Genomic DNA, 18,929 nt, shown 5'->3' with positions numbered 1-18,929 from the left:
TGCAGTGAGAAAAGTGGCAGCAGCTTCCAGTGGAAAATAGACCTCTCTAGGAGTCAGGATGCCTGGGTTCTCTGTTCCACCACTGTGACCTTAGACACCTCACTTTGCTTTTCCCCTGTGTGTAACTGGAATACTAATACCCCTCTTTGTGAAGGCTGTTGGGGCCACTGGATGAGCAGTGCTGATGTTTCCATAATTAAAGCCAGCAGCTGGGGCCACTAGTTTTGTATAAAGGGGCCTGGTTTTTCACACTTCCCCTGACTGCGTAAGTCCATAGCCTCCTTCGTGCACCCCGGTGTTGGAATATCCCCATCCGTCTAAACCAATGGAAGTGGTAGCCAAGCCCTCAGCTCTTTGAGCCCAGAGTAGGCAGAGTTTTAGCCCCCACTTTTTCCCCTCCAAGGGCTGTTTACATGAAATGGAGTAGCCGCGTTCGTTCCAACAGCAATGAGCCCAGTCTAAGTGCCTGGATCGATTTTTATTCTGTATTTAGACAGCACCTGAGCGGTGCTAGGCATGTCACAGATTAGGCCCCTGGTTTACAGAAACTGTGGTTCGTATCCTTTGGATTTCAGACCCAGCTGGATGCAAATTGTTTCCCTCCTATATGTCACTTGCCAAATGAAGCGTCAAACAGCTACCTAGGGAAATATTCTCTCCCTGTGAAATTGCAGAGGGGACATGTTGTGGCAACGTGGGAGGAACTCCTTGTGCCATGGTGCTGCTGTCCGCTCCTTTCCGGTCACCGCTCCTTCCTGTCTAGGCTTTGCTTTCAATGTCCCCATCCGGCGGGCTGAAAGATTGGTATCCTGCCTTGTCGTCCTGTTTTCTGTAGTACATCCTAGTCACCACCGTGATGATGAAGGTCTCCAGGATAAGCAACTGCATGCTCATGTCTGAAAACAAACCGTGAAAGAGCGGGGTTAGTTGGCGTGTCTGTCGTTACCGTTCTTCCCCAGTCGCTCCCCCGCCAGAACGGTACAGTCGGTTAAAGAAGTATGTTACGAGGGGAAGGGGAAATCAGGATTCACTAGCTCCCAGCAGTTACCAACCGGGGGCTGATATTTCCCTCTGGGCGAACGATTAATTTGCTCTTCAGAGCAGCAGAATTTCACTTCCATGCAAGTGAAGAGTGCCTACGTCTAGCTAGTGAGTAAGGCCTAGTTCTGCCTTGTCCCTCACCAAGGCAGGGGCCTAGTCACGCAGACCATGCGGTCACTGCACTGTTACAAGAGTGCTGAAGAGACGCTGGCCTGGAAACAAAAATACAGCAGCAGCTGGATTGACTAAATTGACAGTTTCCACTTCAACACAGGCTGTTTTTCATGGGTGAGCAAACGTGTCGATGCTCCTAGTCTCCTGCTGCTTCACGGCCTTGAAAATTCCAGCTGTCTTTGCTGCAGCGGAGAGCGGGGTGGCAGGATGGTATAATTTTTGGAGACGCCCACAACGGGTCCAAGTCCTGCCCCCCACCCCCACCTGCCTTGTAAGCGGGTATATATTTTTTAAAATAATGTGAAAATGGACTGGCAACAGTACGCTTTTAAGTTTTTAAATAATAAACAGTGCCAGCACAAGTCATGGTTCATTGGGCATGGATTGTCTACACTAGGGGCTTGCACAAATGCGGCTATGTTGGTGTCGAATAACCCAGTGCAGACAATGCCTACAAGTCAGACAGTCTAGCGCCCACAGCAATGCACCCCTAAGAACCACTTATAAAGAAAAGAGAGAAATGCGAACTCCGAAGCAAAGAATGGGGATGAGGGGTTCACAGTGCAGGAGGGGGCTCGGGTGGCGGAGAGGGTTGGAGTGCAGGGGTGGATGAGGGCTCTGACTGGGGGTGCAGGCTCGGGGGGGGGAGTGGGGATGAGAGGTTTGGGGGGTGGGAGGGGGCTCAGGGCAGGGTTGGGGAATGAGGGCTCGGGTGTGGGTGGGGCTGGGCCAGGGTTGGGGAGTTCAAATTTTGGGGTGCAGTAGATGGGCTGCCTGGGGCTGGGGCCAGAGAGAAGGACTCTCCCCACCAGCAGCATCGAGCTCCAGGGGAGGGGGCCCCCCTCTGCCCTGGCATGACACTCACCCAAGCCCCAGCCTGCTGCTCAGGAGGTCCAGACAGGATAAGCCCCCTTGGAGTTGCCTGCTGGGGGCGGGAGCTGCCATGCCGCTGCACCTCCTCCCTCCACCGGGGCAGCCGGCAGCAGCCAGCGATGGAGCACGGTGCAGAGCTGCAGGGGCAGCCACCCGCTGCCCAGGGCAGGCAGGGACGCTCGGGGGAGGCGCGCGGGGACGGCAGGCAAGGCTGGGGGAGGGACCCATCCCTGAGCATTGGTGGAGCTGGGCCCCTGGGCCCCTGAATTTGCTGGAGCCCCTGGTGGAGATGCAGAGAAGGCAGTTATACTTCCTTCAGGGAGTGCAATAAAAAGAGCTGCTCCTTTTTCTTTCAAAAGAAAAAGAAATTATTTGTGAAAATATTCCTGCCCCTCTGTGCTAGGGAGAGAGAGGCTGACTTCGATCCTTGGCCAGTTTTCGTCCTTAACTTAACCCAGGCCAGAGCCTCTTGCTACTCACACTGTGACCTCGTCTTGGAGGACAATGGCGGGGCGCAGGCGATCTGCCCGCTGCTTGCCAGGATGCTCAGGATGGAGGGTTGTAGCGCAGTCAGGATGAGGAGCACCTGCAACCGGAAGAAGTGGGGATGAGAGAGCTGATTGCAAACTGGGGGACGCCTAACAGGTGCCGTGTTGGTGGATCCAGGGCCTACCCCCTTCCTTATCGATAACGTTCTCATTCTATAAAAAGCAACAGAGAGTCCTGGGGCACCTTTCAGACTAACAGATGTATTGGAGCGTAAGTTTTCGTGGGTGAATACTCACTTCGTCAGACTCACGAAAACTTACGCTCCAATATATCTGTTAGTCTATAAGGTGCCCCAGGACTCTCTGTTGCTTTTTACAGATCCAGCCGAACACGGCTCCCCCCTGATACTTTCTCATTCTAGGGGCTAGTCACTTTCTTCCCTCCAGTTGGCCTCCCTAGGCCCCTGCAGCAAACTCCAGCTCGGCTTTGAATACACGTCCCCTGAACAGCCTTGCTGCTGCTTTCTGACGGAGACTCATCCGCTGAGTCTGTCACCACCTACCATATTCCTCAGCCGTTTGTGCCACTGCCCTGTTACCCTGCTCTATAGCTTTCAAAAGGGGGTAGAAGTTTTTTAATGTTTGTCCACTTTCCTGATACTTAAAGCAGCTACATTCTTTCCTGGGAGTACTCCATGCATTCCCATAGCAGGAGATGAACTGTGTCTGGAACCGTACAGGGGTTACACAGCCCAGCTTTGGGTTTCGTCAATAACTATATTCCAACTACGGTGACCAGTTAAGTCTAAAGACGAGCCCATCGCCGATCCTGCCGTAACTTGGGAGTAACACAGTATCCTCTCTTTCGTGGCTGACTTCATAGGATCTTCTTCCTCTTTTCTCCTTGGTCCACAATTCTTGCCCTCCTCCCCCCCCCCCTTTATTTTTTAACTAAACTTTCCAATCTCTGCTTACTCAAAGGAATCTTTATATCAATTTCTCCATTTTAAAATAATTTCCCCTTCCGTGTCAGCCATTTCAATGCCAGGTATCCTAGCGGGTGCTGGAATCCTGATCGGTCTTGATCCACCCTCCTACGTACTGCTGCTGCTCGCTCACCGCATAGGGCAGGGGTACTTGTGGGAAACCAGGGTTGGTTTTAGGCATTGAGCTGGTCCTGTTGCTCATTCCACACCTGAAGCCCCTCGAGGACGAGGTAGTTTCGAGACGGGGGAATAGAAAGGCAGCCCGCTCTGGGCGGAGGGGTATCAGCCAGCCAGAACGTGGTATGCGGCGCATGTGGGCCGAGTGGAGTTTTGAAGAACCCAGTTTACAGGTGCAAAGGCCAATGGCCAGGAAAACGCTAACCATCGCTCACCACCCTGAGCAGTGTTACCTGGAAACAAACGAACTTGGCGCCCATGTTCTGCTCTGCCAAGTGCAGCCTGGCCTGGCGAAACATGATCCCAAGGGCCCACAGAGCGAAGATGGTGGAGAAGCCGAGGCAGGTGTTGATCCAGAGTGCCACGCTCGTAGCGGAGATCTGCGGGGGACGGGAGAAAAGGAAGCAGGGCTGTGATTCCCAGGCCACAGTAGGAGAGCGGAGCAGTGTCCAGGGTGGGGCACGGAGGTGCTGCCCGGATACCTACAGGCACCGGGGAGAGCTGGAGAATCCGAGCAAGACAGGCATCCCCACAAGTTGCTCTCGCCTTCCCCTCCCACCGCACAGCCAGGGAAGCAGTCCCCCTGCTACTGCGGGGACAATGGCCCAGAGTCAGAGGTGGGGCTAAATCGGTACCTAACCCCTCTGCCTTCGATGGGTGAAGGGTTCTGACTTACATCAGCCGGATCGTAGTTTCCATCTGCAGCCAGGGCCAGCCCAACGAAAACACAGGCTGTCTTGAAGAAGGCGAATTGGAAAGTGCCCAGAAGAAAGAGTTTAAGTTTTCTCCTACGATGGCAACAGAGCGAGACGTCAGTGACCGTGCCGGAGACCGTCTGCTTTTTAGCCAGCCTTCCACCACTTGCCACCTTGCTTTGCCCTCAGGCCACTGCTAGGCCTGCAGAACGGGCTATAACAAGAGCCTGCGAGCCAGACCCCAAAACTACCTCGTGCAATTCATGGGGATTTCTAGTACAGCCCTTCCCTGCCGCTGGCCACGCACAGTGGACAGAGACCTGGCCTGGTGGAGCTGATTTGTAAATCGTCCTGCGTCTTTCGCTTGGCTTGTGGTAGCCCCTGGGAGCCCTAGGCATAGACCCTGCCCCCATGGTGCGAGGTGCTGGACAAACGCCAAACAAAAAGCCAGCCCCAGCCCCCGAGCGCTGACCGGTTCCGCGTAAGACGAGACGATGGCTGGATCCAGACAGACGGGGGAGTAGAAGGAAACAATTAGCCAAGACTGGCTCAGCACACCAGCAGCCTCATTGGTCAAGCTTGTTGTAGGTCTCACGGCAAAGGAGAGTATGAGGGAGGATGATGCAGATGTTTTGGGGGGGGGCTCCTCCCAAGCAGGAGGGGCAGCCCCCCCATTCTCCACCTACCCGACTGGGGGGGTGGGGGGAAGAGCCTTGTAGCATGCTGGGGGAGGGTTTTCTGTCCAGCAGGGACGGGGGTCTCAGGGCTTGAGCCCTGTGGAGCATACCTGCCGGGACTTGGGCCTGCAGCAGAAGCGGGGCTGAAGCCCCAAGCCCCGCCAGGCACCTCCCGTGGGGCTGGAGCTCCGCCAGGCGGGCCCCAGCTCTCACGCTTCTGAAGATTGTGGTATGTGGCTCAGAGGGCCAGTACGTTTGGCCACCCCCCCCCACCCCCACTCTCCACGGATCTACATGGGGAACAAAGATTGGCTAATGGGCTGCTCAGGCTGGTGGAGAGAAGTCCACCACCACCCCATGCCTGCCAGGCAAAGCTAGAAAGATTCAGCCTGGGAACAAGGTGCCCGTTGTTAAGGGTGAGAGACAATAACCATTTTGGAACAATGTCTACAGTCGTCCATGCCAAGGCCACCAGAGCCTATTGTGAGCATCTAGGCCAGTGCTTCTCAACCTATCTACCCCTGCGGGCCGCGGATGCAGCTCTCGATGGGTTACGAGGGCCGCAGCTGCTCACTATATCTACTGCCTGTATGGCCCTGAGGATGTCGCACGAGCCGCAGCTGGGCGCTGACTGGGCCGCGCACGGCTTGAGAACCACTGTCTGATCTCCTGTATGGCGCAGGCCAGAGAGCTTCCCCAAAGAATTCCTCCAGTGGATCTTTTAGGAAAACACCCAACCTAGATTTAAAAAGTGCCAGCACTGGAGACCCTGGTACATTTACCCATGTTGGGGGGGGGTTCCCCATCACTGACATTTGGGGGGCAGGTCTCTGGCCTGCGTTATACAGGGGGTTGGACTAGATGGGCACAGTGGTCCCTGCTGGCCTTAGCTGCACGTTGGCTGGCTCCGGCCCCGGCGATACCCCTGCTGTAAGGGGGTTCCCGGGCTGACAGAGAGCTGCTGCCTTTGTTTGTGTCAGAGTGAGCAGTGGGTGAGCAGGGCAGAAGGGGGCATAGCCAGGCAGCCCCTGCAGTCTGACTATGCGCGGCTGTGGCTAATTCCCTGCGTGCCCTGCGGAGCAGCCTTGGGGCTGCTCTGGGTTGCACCAGGGTCAAACCAACGTTCCCAGGAGCACAGAGGTGGATTGAAGCCAAGTGTCGCTCCTTCCCTCCACAGGGTGCTGCGCAAGCAGAGCTCAGCCGCTCCCGGGCATCTGGCCGGGCACCGTCAGAGGGAGTTATAGGAGTCAATGCACATCTTGGGGGAAGCTGCACTGCCCAGTATCTGGCTTCTCCTAAAGGGAGGGGCTAAGGAACCAGCATTCCTCCCAGCCACTGCTGTCCCTGGGTAGTGCCCCATGGCCCCCACCAGCAGCCTTACTTGGTCATGGTGATGCGCGGGCAGCAGGGGCAGCAGCAGCAGCAGGGGCCGGTGCTGATCACCATGGGCGTGTCCCTCAGTGCTTTGAGCAGGGCCTCCTTCCCGCCGAAGCCTTCCACCATGATCAGCATGAGCAGGTAGAAGCACATACTGAAGTACCTGGGGGCAGCACAGGCAGAGAGAGAATTCAGCCCGGGGAGGTGCAAACACTGCGGCACGGAGTCCCTTGCCCCGGCCGCCCTCCTGCGAGGCGCAGGGGCAGATTAACACACGGGCGCCCAGGGGCCCTGGCCCATTTGGCGACTCCCAGAAAAACTCTCATGCGGCTTGGGCAGCAGGATTTAGCTGCTGCATCCTCTGCTCTGCGGGCGCGCACACCCCCCGTGGCCTCTTCCTTGGCTCTCCTCAATATTCAATCACTTCTCTCCCCCCGGCGGGACCTGTTCTCTCTCCTCCCCTTCCAGTTTTTTCCTGTGTCTTTTGGTGATCGCAAAATATATGGTGAGATGGAGGCTTTGGCTGGGTTTTTCATGCCTCCATCCATGGTTTCGAGACCTTTGGCTGCCCCTACCCTAATATGTCATGATGTAGCCTTGTTTACCCCCACCGGAGACCTTTGTGGATCCCACCTCCCCGTGCATGTGGTTCGCGGCCTTGGGATCTCAGTGTGGGTTCTTGCCATGTCCATTGTGATAGGGCATTATTCACCCCCTGCTCAGCTGATATGAGGCCTTCCATAGTACAATTCTTCCACTTTGGCAGTGGATGAAAGACACAGTGCTGTTTACCCCCGACTGTATGTTTAAGCTCTTTGTGTTTCCCCCTCCCCCAGCATGAACTGATGTGGCTCTGTTTACACTGGGCCCCAGATTCCAGCCCCAACTCACTCAACTATGAACTTCCCAAATGAATGGTGGCCCACCCAAATTCACTTCACAAAGATGGCCAGTGGAATCAACTGCTGTCCTAGGCTAATGGTCATTGTTGCTATGGGAATGCCAAAGCCAAGCTGGGCTGGACAAACCCAGATAGTTATAGAAATGGGAGAAATGTATCTTGTGAGGCCCTTCAGTTCCAGTGACTTATTTCCCTCCGTTACACCGATGAGGAGCCATTGGGAGAAGGGAGCGATGAATATTCCCTCTCTCTGGGATTACTGGACAAACTATATTCTCATTGGCTTAGTAATGACCGAACATGCTGTTGTGTGCTCTGGCTAATCAGAACCTGGCCTAGTCTTCAAAGTGTGATTTAATGTATACGTACACGCTAGTTTCTGATTAAGTTTTAGGACTAACTATTTCAGCTAATTGGTAAAATGTCACCTTGCTCAAGGTTTGACCTGAACTGCCTTTGGCAGAAAGCCATGAGTCACATGGTACCCATCCGATTCTTTCAGCATTTCTTCATAGCTGAAGTGATCAATTGCAAACTTTGCTTTAAACCAGTTCTCACCATTGGCTGAAATTTACAGTTCTGAATACCAGAGTAATTTTACCTCCGGTTCGGATTATTTCTTTTAATTAAGTTACTTTCTGGAATGGTGCCTGTTGTCTTTCAGACAGCAGAAAAACTGAACGATAACACGATCAATAGGTGGGGAAAATGCATAGTGCTCGCCTTTAAGAAAATTGGGGGAGATGAAAGAACCGCTTGTTAGTCTGTGAACAACTGATTCTTGTAACATGGGGGTTGTCCAGGTTAGCAGTGGGATGGGATGGATAATATCGAGCTAGATTCATTTTCTGTGTGGAAAACTTGAGCAGTTTATATAGGCATAAGGAACCGGGATGGCAATTGCTTCATTAGTAAGGCCGTGTGTAAACACTGCATGGAGTCGTCGTATTAATACAGTTTGATACGGCCGTGTTTTTCATGGGGGGGCAAACGTTCTTTGTGCCCAGGGCCCTAATAAATCTTAATCTGCCTCTGGCTAGGTGAGAAGCAGCCGGATCAGTCTGAGCTCCCCAGGGTGTTAGCAATACTCACATGCCAATAGCCATCTCCACCACCATCATGGAGCGTGGGATCCAGAGCCCAAAGCAGCAGAACACAGAGACCATCTGGAGAAGAAGAGGGGCAGGCCCAGTGTGAATGGGAGGGAGCCGGGCATGCTCCAGACCGGTTCCCCCGCAGGCCCTGGGGTAGGCGGGTGAGTGGATGGCAGAGATGGGCCCACAGCAGAACGCTGGCGCTCCACGGGCCGGACCGTTTACAATCCACGCTCTGTGGAGCTGGATTTTGAATTGGTCCCTGGCTCTAGAGTGGTCTCAGCATCTCGTCACCCCCGCAGCGTGGGGGAGCTCAGCGCCCCGTCATGATCCCTGACCCCCCTAGGATATCTGCAGTGCCCCAAAGTCTGGATCCACTCTCTGTGGATGTAATTAACCAACCCAGCACGGTCCCCGCCCCCCGCAGCGGTGCTAAAGCTCAAGCGCTCACTCCCGGCCCACACTGTCCATCAGCACAGCAGGACCCCGCAGCATGGCTGCGAACGCCCTCCAGGGTCCCCTCCCACACAGCGAAGGCTGGGGCTCACCGTGGGGGCCGAGCTGCTCCAGATGAGGGTTTTCATCTTCACCTGGCAGCGGATCTTCTTTGACAGGTAGATGGCTTCCTCGAGGAAGATGGCGACTGACACCAGCGTCAGGAAGGTCATGAGGGCCTGGATGGAGAGCTCGACGGGGTTCAGCTCTGCAGGGGAGGGAGGGGATGAGCGAGACCTCACGGCCGTCTCTCCCATGCAGTGCAAAAGCCCCCTGGAAATCCAGGCATGGGCCCTCTAGCATGAAATGGGAACACGCCCCAGGGAGGGTGAGTGAGGGTTGCCCAGCCTTCCCTCTGCCTTTTCTCCCCTGTCCTCTGGGCTGGGTCCCTGCCCCTCTCCACTCTCTCCCTCAGCCCCACAGCCAGGAGCCCTTTCCCCCTGCCCAGCACAGGAGCTGGCAGGCTGGAGAGCGGCGTTGCTCTGTGACACAGCCAATATTCAGTCCCGGATCAGTCTAACTCCTGCTCCCCACCCACCCCGCCCTGCCCGCACCCATGGGGCAGCGCCCCCCACGTACGGTTCAGCAGCTGCAGCGAGGTGGGCGGCTGGGAGACACAGGCCAGGGGGACGCTGAAATTCTTAATCAGCAGCTCGATCAGCTCAGGTGGGATCCTGCAGGAAAACCAGGCCCCCGGTTAGCTCCGTGCTGGGGCTGGGGTCCAACCCCGCCCGTGGGGAGGGATCCGAGGGTGCGAAGCAGCCCCAGCTCTTCTCGGCCAGCTTGCACAACGGGTCATCGGCCAAAGTCGCCCAGCCCAGCCACGGGAGGGCTAATCATGCAGCTTGGGCCCCTGCAAAGTCCCATGGCCACTGGGAGCGCTGCTGGCCTCCCTGGGTGGAAAGCCCCCGATGGGCAGCCCTGATTCATAACCCCCCCAGCCGGGGCAACAGCAACCGACCAGGGGTTAGCGGCTGCGCAGGGACCCCTGTGAAATGAGCGTGGCAGGTCTCAGCCCAGTTCCCTTGGAGCAGGCGCCCCAATGACTAATCACCCTTCACTCGTGGGGCCTGGCTAGGCATTTCTGGGGGGCCTGTGACTCGCGGTAGGAGGTGACCAGCGCTAAACGCCCCAGAGCTGTGCTGGAAGGAGCTCTCCTGGGGGAGCCCCCGTGGAGGAGCGGGTTGACACGTCCTGCCTCGCCGGGTACTCAGCCATCCATGACAGAGGGGACCTGCCCCTGGCTTATAAACAATGACACCAAGTGTCTGGACATTTCCTGAGGGCGTTGCGGGGGGGGGGGATTTCACCCTCATCCTTCACCCAGTCGTCACACACACCCCGCCAGCGCAGAACCAGGCAGCTGCGCCAGCGAGGAGCTGCTCTGCCCACAGCCTCGCCATCCCCTACCTGGGGTCGGGTACGAGCTCTGCCGAGGACTCCATGCTGCCCCTTTCCCCGGCGATCCGGCTGGCTCCTGCTCACGCTCCGCAAGCCCTGCTGCTCGCTGGCGAGAGGCTCCAGCAGCGTCTGGCAGGCAGGGGCAGAGTCCCAAAGGTCAGCGCTCGCGGGCAGGGCTCCTGCAGCCAAGTGCGCTGGGCCTCGTACAGTTGTAACTCCCCCTCGGGGAGGGGACGGATCGGCAGGCACGACTCGTCCCCCGTAGGTAACCGGCTGCGGCTTGTCTGGGGACACGGACGCTCCAACTAGCAGATCAAATTCAAGGGTTACCACGAATCTCAGTCAATTGGTTTGCAGGCATCAAATAACCTCCCTCCCCCGCCTTCTCCGTATGTGTCAGGAGGTTCAGTGGAAGAGAAAGTGGCTCATCCCCGCTCTGCAGAGAGGAGCTGCCCCGGCTATCGGCTGCCAGGTTATTGACCTGGGGCCCGCCAGTGCTAACCAGCCGGGACTGGGGGACTTTGCATCCGCAGCAGGGAGGGGACGGCATTCCAGCGCGGAGAAAGTGGAGTTAATGCGGAGTGTGCGTGGGTGCATGGCCATGCGTGTGTTTTGTGGGGTGAACTCTGGCCCCCCTGCTCAGTCATTCAGAGAGCCCTGGGGGTGACAGTGGAGGGCAAAGCAGACAGGAGTTTGCCGTGTGACCCGGCTGGGCACCAGGGCAGTTCAGCTCTGGGCTTCGCAGCGGTAAGCCCATGTGGGCCTGGTCCGTGCGGCTGGGCAAAGTGGAGAGAGTTCAGCGAAGAGCCGGGGGGAGGGGAGGGAGTCAAGGGGGAGCAACTGAGAAGGGAAAACGAAAGGAGCAGAACAGGCTGAAACAGGTTGAACTGCAGCTCAGGGCGCAGGGAATTAGTTAGAGGCCTGGGTGGGGGGGCACTCGCTGCCGTGGGGTGGAATTAAGAAAGAGAAAACATGGGCAAGTGTCCGGAGAGTGAATAGTTCCCCCGGAGCCGCCCTGTTGCTTGGGACATTTAACGCTAGACTGGACGAACGGCCAGCAAACGGGCCAGGGAACAGCCCGGCCCCAGGAAACGGACCAGCGCAGCAAGTGGGTCATTTCCGTCTCTAACGTCCAGTCCTACCGATGGAATCACAACTACCAGCCTGGGCTCCCAGTGGCCGCTGGCTTCCCCTCCCCAGGTGCTGAGCAAAGTCCCGGTGAAACCTTCTCCCAGGGACGCGTCATGGTCTCTCCGCAGCAAGGTTTTGCCGCCGCCCCAGGGCAGTTTTGCAGTGTGGGGTGTAGGAACCAACCAGCCCCCAGGCTTGGCTTCGCTCTGATTTGCACCAGGGCCGAGCTCCAAGTAGGGGCCCAGCCTGTAGGCACGTGGGGATGGGCTTGGAGCTGCCAGGGAGGACATGTGAATATTGTGTATGAACCAGGCTCCCCGCGGAGCAGTGCTGGCAGGAGACACACCCAGGAAGGGGTGGGCGGTGGATCCTACCCACACCACTCAGCCGCTGGAGAACAACGCACAAGCCTTCACCTTGATTCACTGGGCCTGTCAGGCTGGTTCCCCTGGAAGTGAACTGGTCCCTGTGGAGTGGGGTCGGTGCCCGGGAATCAAAAGACGTGGGGGAGTTTGAGACACTGAGGCAATGCCAGGGTGGGGGACCGGGGGTGTCACATGCCCGGCTGGATTTCTGCCTTCCCTATCGCAACAGCTAAATGTCCCAAGGCGGCTAATGCAGAGGGGCCACGCAGACTCTGCCCCACCCCACTACATGGGACTGCTTCTCCTTCCCTGCTGGGGGGTGGTGGGTGAACGCCTCCCTTCGGGGAGGCTAGCCTGCTGGCCCTGCCCCTTCCACCTGAGGCTCTGCCCCATAGCTCCCCTCGTCCCCCCGCCCCCATGGCTGGAGCCTCTCCCACCCCCTTGCGACTGGAGGAGCCCTGGGTGGCCGGCCCCAGCCGTGCTGGCCGACCCCAACCCCTGCGGCCTGCCCCAGTTGTGCCAACCGGCCTGACCCACCCCAGCTGGTCCAACCCCCGCTGGCCAGCCCGTGCCACCCCTGGCTATGCTGGCTGGCCCTATTCCCAGGCCACAGGCTACTCTCCCTCCCACTCCTACGGCAGGGGCTCTGCCCGGGGAACCCGCTCCCCTCGCCCTCCCTTCCATTTAGCAACAGCATCTACGGTGCGCCAGCCGTCGGGGGCGGAGACGGCACGCCCTCCCCGAGCCTCCCCATGCACACGGGCTGCCCCCGGCCGCCTGGCGTCGCTGCTCCCCCCGAACGTTCTAGAGGTGATGGCTGGGGGGCAGTCATGTGTCCCCCCATCACAGTTACGTATCACCTCTGTGCCCCACAATCCCACAAGGAGAGAGCAGGGCTTGGAGTGGAGGATGTTGGCCCACATCCCTCAACTCCCATCGATTTCGTTTGAAGTTAGGAGACTTGTGAGGATCTCAGCGCCTGCCGAGCGGGCCTGGAAAACTTTGGCCTCCCTGAACCCCAGCAGGAGGACGTTGGGCACCAGGTGTGACAGCCGTGCACGGGGTGGGGTTAAAGCCCTTTTCTCCGAAGCGCTCTGCTCCTGGGGTTAAACAAACAGTTCTGGTTGGAGAAAGGCTGGTTCAGGTCAGTGGCAGCCACAGGTCACAGCTAGGGTTGCCAAGTTTCTAATCGCACAAAACCAAACTCTGTTACCCCCCCCCGCCCCGCCCCTTCCCTTAGGCCCTGCCCCTCGCTCACTCCATCCCTCCTCCCTCTGTCACTCGCTCTCCCCACCATCACTCCCCTGCTCACTTTCACCCGACTGGGGCAGGAGGTTGGGGTGCAGGGGGGATGAGGGCTCCAGCTGGGGATGCGGGCTCTGAGGTGGGGCCAGAAATGAGGGGTTCAGGGTGTGGGAGGGGGTTCCAGCCTGGGGCAGGGGGTTGGGGTGCGGGCTCTGGGGTGGGCCAGGGATGAGGGGTTTGGGGTGCAAGAGGGGGCTCTGGGCTGGGGGGTGGAGCTGAGGGGTTCGCAGTGTGGAAGGTGGCACCAGGCTGAGACAGGGGGTTGGGGTGGGGGGTGGGTATGGGCTCTGGGCTGGGGTGTGGGTCAGGCTATAAATGAGAGATTCAGGGCATGGGAGGGGGCTCCCGGCTAGGGCAGAGGGTGAGGGATGTGGGAGGTACCTCGGGTGTCTCCCCGCCAACAGGACATGTCCCTCAGCTCCTAGGAGGAGGGGCCAGGTGGCTCTGCGTGCTGCCTCCACCTACAGGTGCTGCCCCTCCAGCTCCCATTGGCTGCGGTTCCCGGCCAATGGGAGCTGCAGAGCCGGAGCTCAGGGCGGGGGCAGCACGTGGCGCCCCCCTGGCAATGCCTCCACCTAGGAGCCGGAGGGACATGTCGCCACTTGTGGGAGCCGCGTGGAGCCGGGTGGGGAGCCTGCCAGCCCCGCGCCAACCACACTTTTAACAGCCCAGTTGGCGGTGCTGACTGGAGCCACCGGGGTCCCTTTTCGACTGGGTGTTCCAGTCAAAAACCCGACACCTGCCAACCTTAGTCACAGCCCCTGAAGGGAAAAACCGCAGCTGCTGATCCAGTTGGCCCTGCCGCTGGGCCAGAACGGTCGGCACACGGGGGGGCCCCATCTGAGCGTGAGCAAATCGAGTCCACGCTGAGAGGGGTGGAGGGGAGGCCCGACGTCCGAGCCCTGCGTGATGCACTCAGAGAGGACTCAGCCATGCAGCCAGCCCCTGCACCGCGGAATAGTGACTGTTTCGCTCTAAGGATGCAGAAGAGACGTGACACATCATCTGCCAGCTCTAGTTACACTCTCTAGATTGTCTGAGCCAAACGGCCCTGCCCAGGGGCTGCGCGATGCCCGTGTTTGCGCCACCGGCCGTTCAGATTGCGTATCGTTAGTGAGAAGAAACGTACCCGTTCTTAGGCCATGCGGCTTTGTGTGTTTCTCAGAGCTAGACGTCCCCATCCAGCTCTTCGACCCGACGGCTTTGTCACAGGGAAGGTTTGGTGGTAAAGTTTGCTGTGTCCGGCTTGGATCCAAAGAGAGCCTAGCGCAGGGTCATGCTGGCCAGATCGCTGGTCCCTGAGAGGCGTCTATCTGTCTGCCCTCAGATCTCATCAGCCCAGAGAGCTCCACAGCGCTGAGCAAAAAAATACCTGGAGTCTCTCCGCAAGGAGACAGTCATGTTTTCCTTCACCACTAGAGGGTCCTAACGAGCTACACAGGAGTTTGGATACTTGGGTCAAGACTACTTCTATCAAAGTACATCTATGCTGCAAATCATAGAATATCAGGGGTGGAAGGGACCTCAGGAGGTACCTAGTCCAACCCCCTGCTCAAAGCAGGCCCAATCCCCAGACAGATTTTTGCCCCAAATCCCTAAATGCCCCCCTCAAGGAGTGAACTCACAACCCTGGGTTTAGCAGGCCAATGCTCAAACCCTGAGCCACAGCCCCCTAGCCTGGGCCCATTGTGGGGGTCTCATTGCAATGGGCTAGATGGCAGCCTCCCCCTTGGCAAGATTTTTGGCAACATCTGGGCACAGGAGTGCATTCATTTGTATGTCAGGGGTGGAAGGAGACCACGGGCACCGGAACCTTGATAGAAGTGGGGGGGCACCGGTGCCAGAACCGGGGGGGGGGGAAGAGGGACATGCCCCCCACTTTGTAACATGGGTGTAGTTTGGGGGGGCAGGGAGTAGCATTGCCCCCCCCAAAACTGCAAGCCTCAGGCAGGTTCGGAGTGATACCGGCAGGGGCTGTGCTTCACGCTGGCATTGACCCCCCAAACTGCCCATGCTAAAAGGGGGGGTGCATGGCCCCCTAACCTCCCCCCCATTCCAGCACCATAGACGAGACCCTGCAGTCAGATGGGCCTGTGCACAGCTTGGGGACGAAACAGCCGAGGCAGCTATGCCCGATGCCAGGATTTCGCCTCGTGCGCAGGCTCTTGGATTAATTTCTTCTGCCACACAAACGCCAGAAATAGGGAAACGTAACAAACGGGCGAGTCCTGAGCTGGGCCGGATGCTGGGCCCTCCTCCCACCAGCAGCTCCAGGGTCCCGCAGCAGCAGGGGGGCACCAGCTCTACCTGCCCCCCTTGCAGCCTTCCCCTGCTGCTCCGGAACATATTTCACTTTAGCGCCCCCACCCCTGGGCCTCACTTATAGCTCCCAGCTGGGATTCGGAGCCAGTCATTAGCGGTGGCCTGGATCAGCTGGGTCCCAACACCCACCTGCTGGGCTTCTCCTTAGGCCAGGGCTTGCTGGTCCTAGCTCTGCGGGGCCTTAAAGGGGCAGCCCCCCTGCTACGGCCCCCGCTGAGCTCGGGGAGCTGCACATAAACAGAGCAAGAGACAGACCCTGCTCCCAAAAGCTAAATAGACAAGACAGACAATGAGTGGGGAGGGGAGATGAACTGGCCAGGATCCCACAGCTGGTAAGGGAACCCTGCCTCCAGGCCTAGGCCTGTGTGGCCCCCCGCGCTGCCTCCCTCTGCTCCCCACCCAGCGCCCTTTCCCTCTGTGTTTGCTGCTTTGTTCCACAGTAGCGGGGGAGGGCCGGCAGGCCAGTGTGAACGTGACTGTTTAGACACAGGATGATTAGAACCCATGTGGAAGCTGGCAGGGAAAGGGTTAACCTTATCCCCAAAGGATGGAGCCCAGCCACCTGCCCTGAGTGCAGGGATCAGGGTTGGGCCAGCCGTGAGTGAGGCCCCCACCTCCCACACAGTGCAAAAGGGGTGTGGTGCAGGGGGGTAGCTCTGGCTATGAGGGGCAGGTGGGGCTGTAGGCAGGGAGCTAAGAGGAGAATAAGGAAAGGAAAGGGATCTGATCTGATCCATCTTTTATCCTCTCTGGGGCTTGGCTGAAGCTAAGGAGGTGTGAGACAGGTACCTACTGGCTGAGATAAATCAGCTGCCGCAGGGAACTTGTGCAGAAGAGTCCAAACAAAGCTGGCTCAGGAGAGCTCTGGCCACTGGTGTTAATTTTGGATAAAGTGTGGCATGCTAGGGAAATCCCAGAAGACTGAAAGAGTGCTCATGTTGTATTCAGAAAGGGCAAGTGGGACGCCCAGGGTAACTAGGCAGGTTAGTGTTATGTTTCAAGGCCCACAGAGAGACGTTAGATAAAACCATCACTCCTCTTGCTGGAAGGCTGCAACATAACATGACTTTAGTTCTTAGAATCCAGAACAATGACACAAGCCAAAACCAGAGAGAAACAAAGCAGGCTGCTCCCTAAAACAGAAAGGCGCAACTCCCCCTACTTTTCTCTAGGCAGTCAGTCTGCAAACAGGCACTGATCGCCTACTTCTCTACGGAGCCCTCTAACCTGGAAGGACCAGAAAACCTCTGAGAATTTAAAGTGACGATTGCTACTTTAACACAGTTTTCAATACACGACAGTTAGCTTGACATCAATCAATCCCGGGGGAAATAATGGAAAAGCTGATACAGGATTTAATCAATATAGAATCAAAGCTAGGAATGCAATGCATGCCAGTCAACGTGGGTTCACGGAAAATAGGTCTTGTCAGACAAACCCGATTGCATTCTTCGGGGAGGTTACAAGTTTGGTGGTTAAAGGTCACTGCATAGGTGTAAGAGACTTAGACTTTCGTGAGGGGGTTGACTCAGCGCCACAGCACACGAACACTCTGCAATATCAACGGAGGACACGGTCAGTGGATTAAGAGCTAGCTAAGGGAGCGCTCTCGAAGGAGCTGCCGCCGGGGAACCCTCATTGCGTGGAGGGGTTTCTAGCGGGTGTCTGCAGCAGGGCTCGGGGCGAGGCCCGTTACCGTTCAGTACCTTCGTTGATGGTCTGGTGGAAAGTTAAGGGCCTGTGCTGGACTGGAGGATTGAACGGTCCCAGCTTGCCGTCAAGTCTGAACCCCACTTTGCCAGGCTCTGGCTGGAAGAATGGCTATTTCGGGCTGACCCACAAGAGGGGGATGGTTCTGGGGGCTTGCACGACTCTCGAGCCCGGCAGAGAGCGTCTGAACTCCCCCGGGGCTGGCACGTTCCTGCCACAACGACCGGGCTGATCCCCGTGGCCGTCTCGTCCCTAGGGATGCCAGGACCCTGGCTCTCAGGCCTTGTCGAGAGCACAGAGTGAACTCGAGGTCTGTAACGATGCTGCCTCTGGCAGGACACAACTGAGAGTATCGATTCAGGACAAATTGCTTAGAGCAGGGCAGTCACAGCCCAAAGTTGGGTGTCCTTTATTATTAAGGCACCAAACCAGCCAGACAGAGAGGACTTCGGTTTCACCCCACTGGCTAACCATAAGTTATACAAGCAATTCCCTCAGACACTCCAGTTTCCCAGTATCAGCACCAGTACCACTCGTTATGGGGATGAATGGTTATGAAAACCAATACTCCAGTAAAAGAAAAAAAATTCTCCCAATCCCAAAGGACCAAGCCCCAGACCCGGGTCAAATGATAAATTAGATCTTACCCAAAATACTCACTTATAGCCAATTCTTATTAACTAAAATTTGTTAAAAAAGAAAAGAGAGAGAGTTGGTTGAAAGATCCATATACAGACAGACTTGAGTTCAATTTCTTGAGGTTCAGATACATAACAGAGTTGGTGAAAAGAAGAATAGGAGTACTTGTGGCACCTTAGAGACTAACAAATTTATTAGAGCATAAGCTTTCGTGGACTACAGCCCACTTCTTCGGATGCATATAGAATGGAACATATAATGAGGAGATATATATACACACATACAGAGAGCATAAACAGGTGGGAGTTGTCTTACCAACTCTGAGAGGCCAATTAATTAAGAGAAAAAAAACTTTTGAAGTGATAATCAAGCTAGCCGAGTACAGACAGTGTGATAAGAAGTGTGAGAGTACTTACAAGAGGAGATAGAGTCAATGTTTGTAATGGCTCAGTTGGTGAGTTTGTAGTTGCCAAAAGTTTTTTTAGACATAGTCCAGAGGTTATAGTCCAATGTCCATATTCAGTGACTGGGGATCTCAGTTCTTATAGCCTAGGGTTTCCCTTCTTGAAACCCAAAGCAGATCTGAGATGAAGGATCGTGTCCCAGGGTTTTTATACATTTCCAGCAGCCTCTTGGCCTGAGAAAACAATAGGCTTAACTTTGTCTCCCAAACATCCTGGCAATTAGCACAGGGTAATTTATCCAGTAAACAGTTCAGATACAGGTTACCACATCTTCAAAGAGACATAGAGACAATAATACTATTTCACTCAAGTGTCTTCCTAAATGGTAATACTCCCTTTTTGATCTTTGAATCAGTAATAGACTAGACTTGTTTGTTTACATCACAAGCCGTGAGCAAACAGCTCCCCTTCTACCTCTAACAACAGCTGCATTTCAAAGCTCTATTCATTTACAGATCTTCCTAACTAGTCTTTAAAGTTCTGCCACGGGTCAGGTCAGTCTGCGAGGTAATTAACTCTTTCTGGCCCTGTCACCTTTCAATGAGATATTATATTACACTCCTAACATCACAAGCTCCTAACGCACACCCAGCCTGGGGGCTGATGCTCACCTG

At 56.5% G+C, this 18,929-nt stretch overlaps 1 protein-coding gene across 1 annotated transcript; it reads right to left on the bottom strand.

The window, feature by feature from the left end:
- Nucleotides 1-463: 463 nt before the first annotated feature.
- SLC51A (solute carrier family 51 subunit alpha) lies at nucleotides 464-10,522 on the bottom strand. Its single transcript, XM_054038986.1, has 9 exons — nucleotides 10,389-10,522; nucleotides 9,558-9,652; nucleotides 9,032-9,186; nucleotides 8,482-8,555; nucleotides 6,493-6,651; nucleotides 4,416-4,527; nucleotides 3,973-4,119; nucleotides 2,569-2,674; nucleotides 464-896 (listed from the first exon to the last, which is right to left on the bottom strand). The coding sequence occupies exons 1-9, from the start codon at nucleotides 10,421-10,423 to the stop codon at nucleotides 760-762; spliced, it is 1,020 nt and encodes a 339-aa protein (XP_053894961.1). The 5' UTR covers nucleotides 10,424-10,522; the 3' UTR covers nucleotides 464-759.
- Nucleotides 10,523-18,929: the final 8,407 nt, after the last annotated feature.

Source organism: Malaclemys terrapin, chromosome 9, assembly GCF_027887155.1.
Source record: "Malaclemys terrapin pileata isolate rMalTer1 chromosome 9, rMalTer1.hap1, whole genome shotgun sequence".
NCBI lineage: Eukaryota > Metazoa > Chordata > Testudines > Emydidae > Malaclemys > Malaclemys terrapin.
Note: the sequence above shows the minus strand (reverse complement) of the source record. Positions and strands in the feature narration are given on the sequence as shown.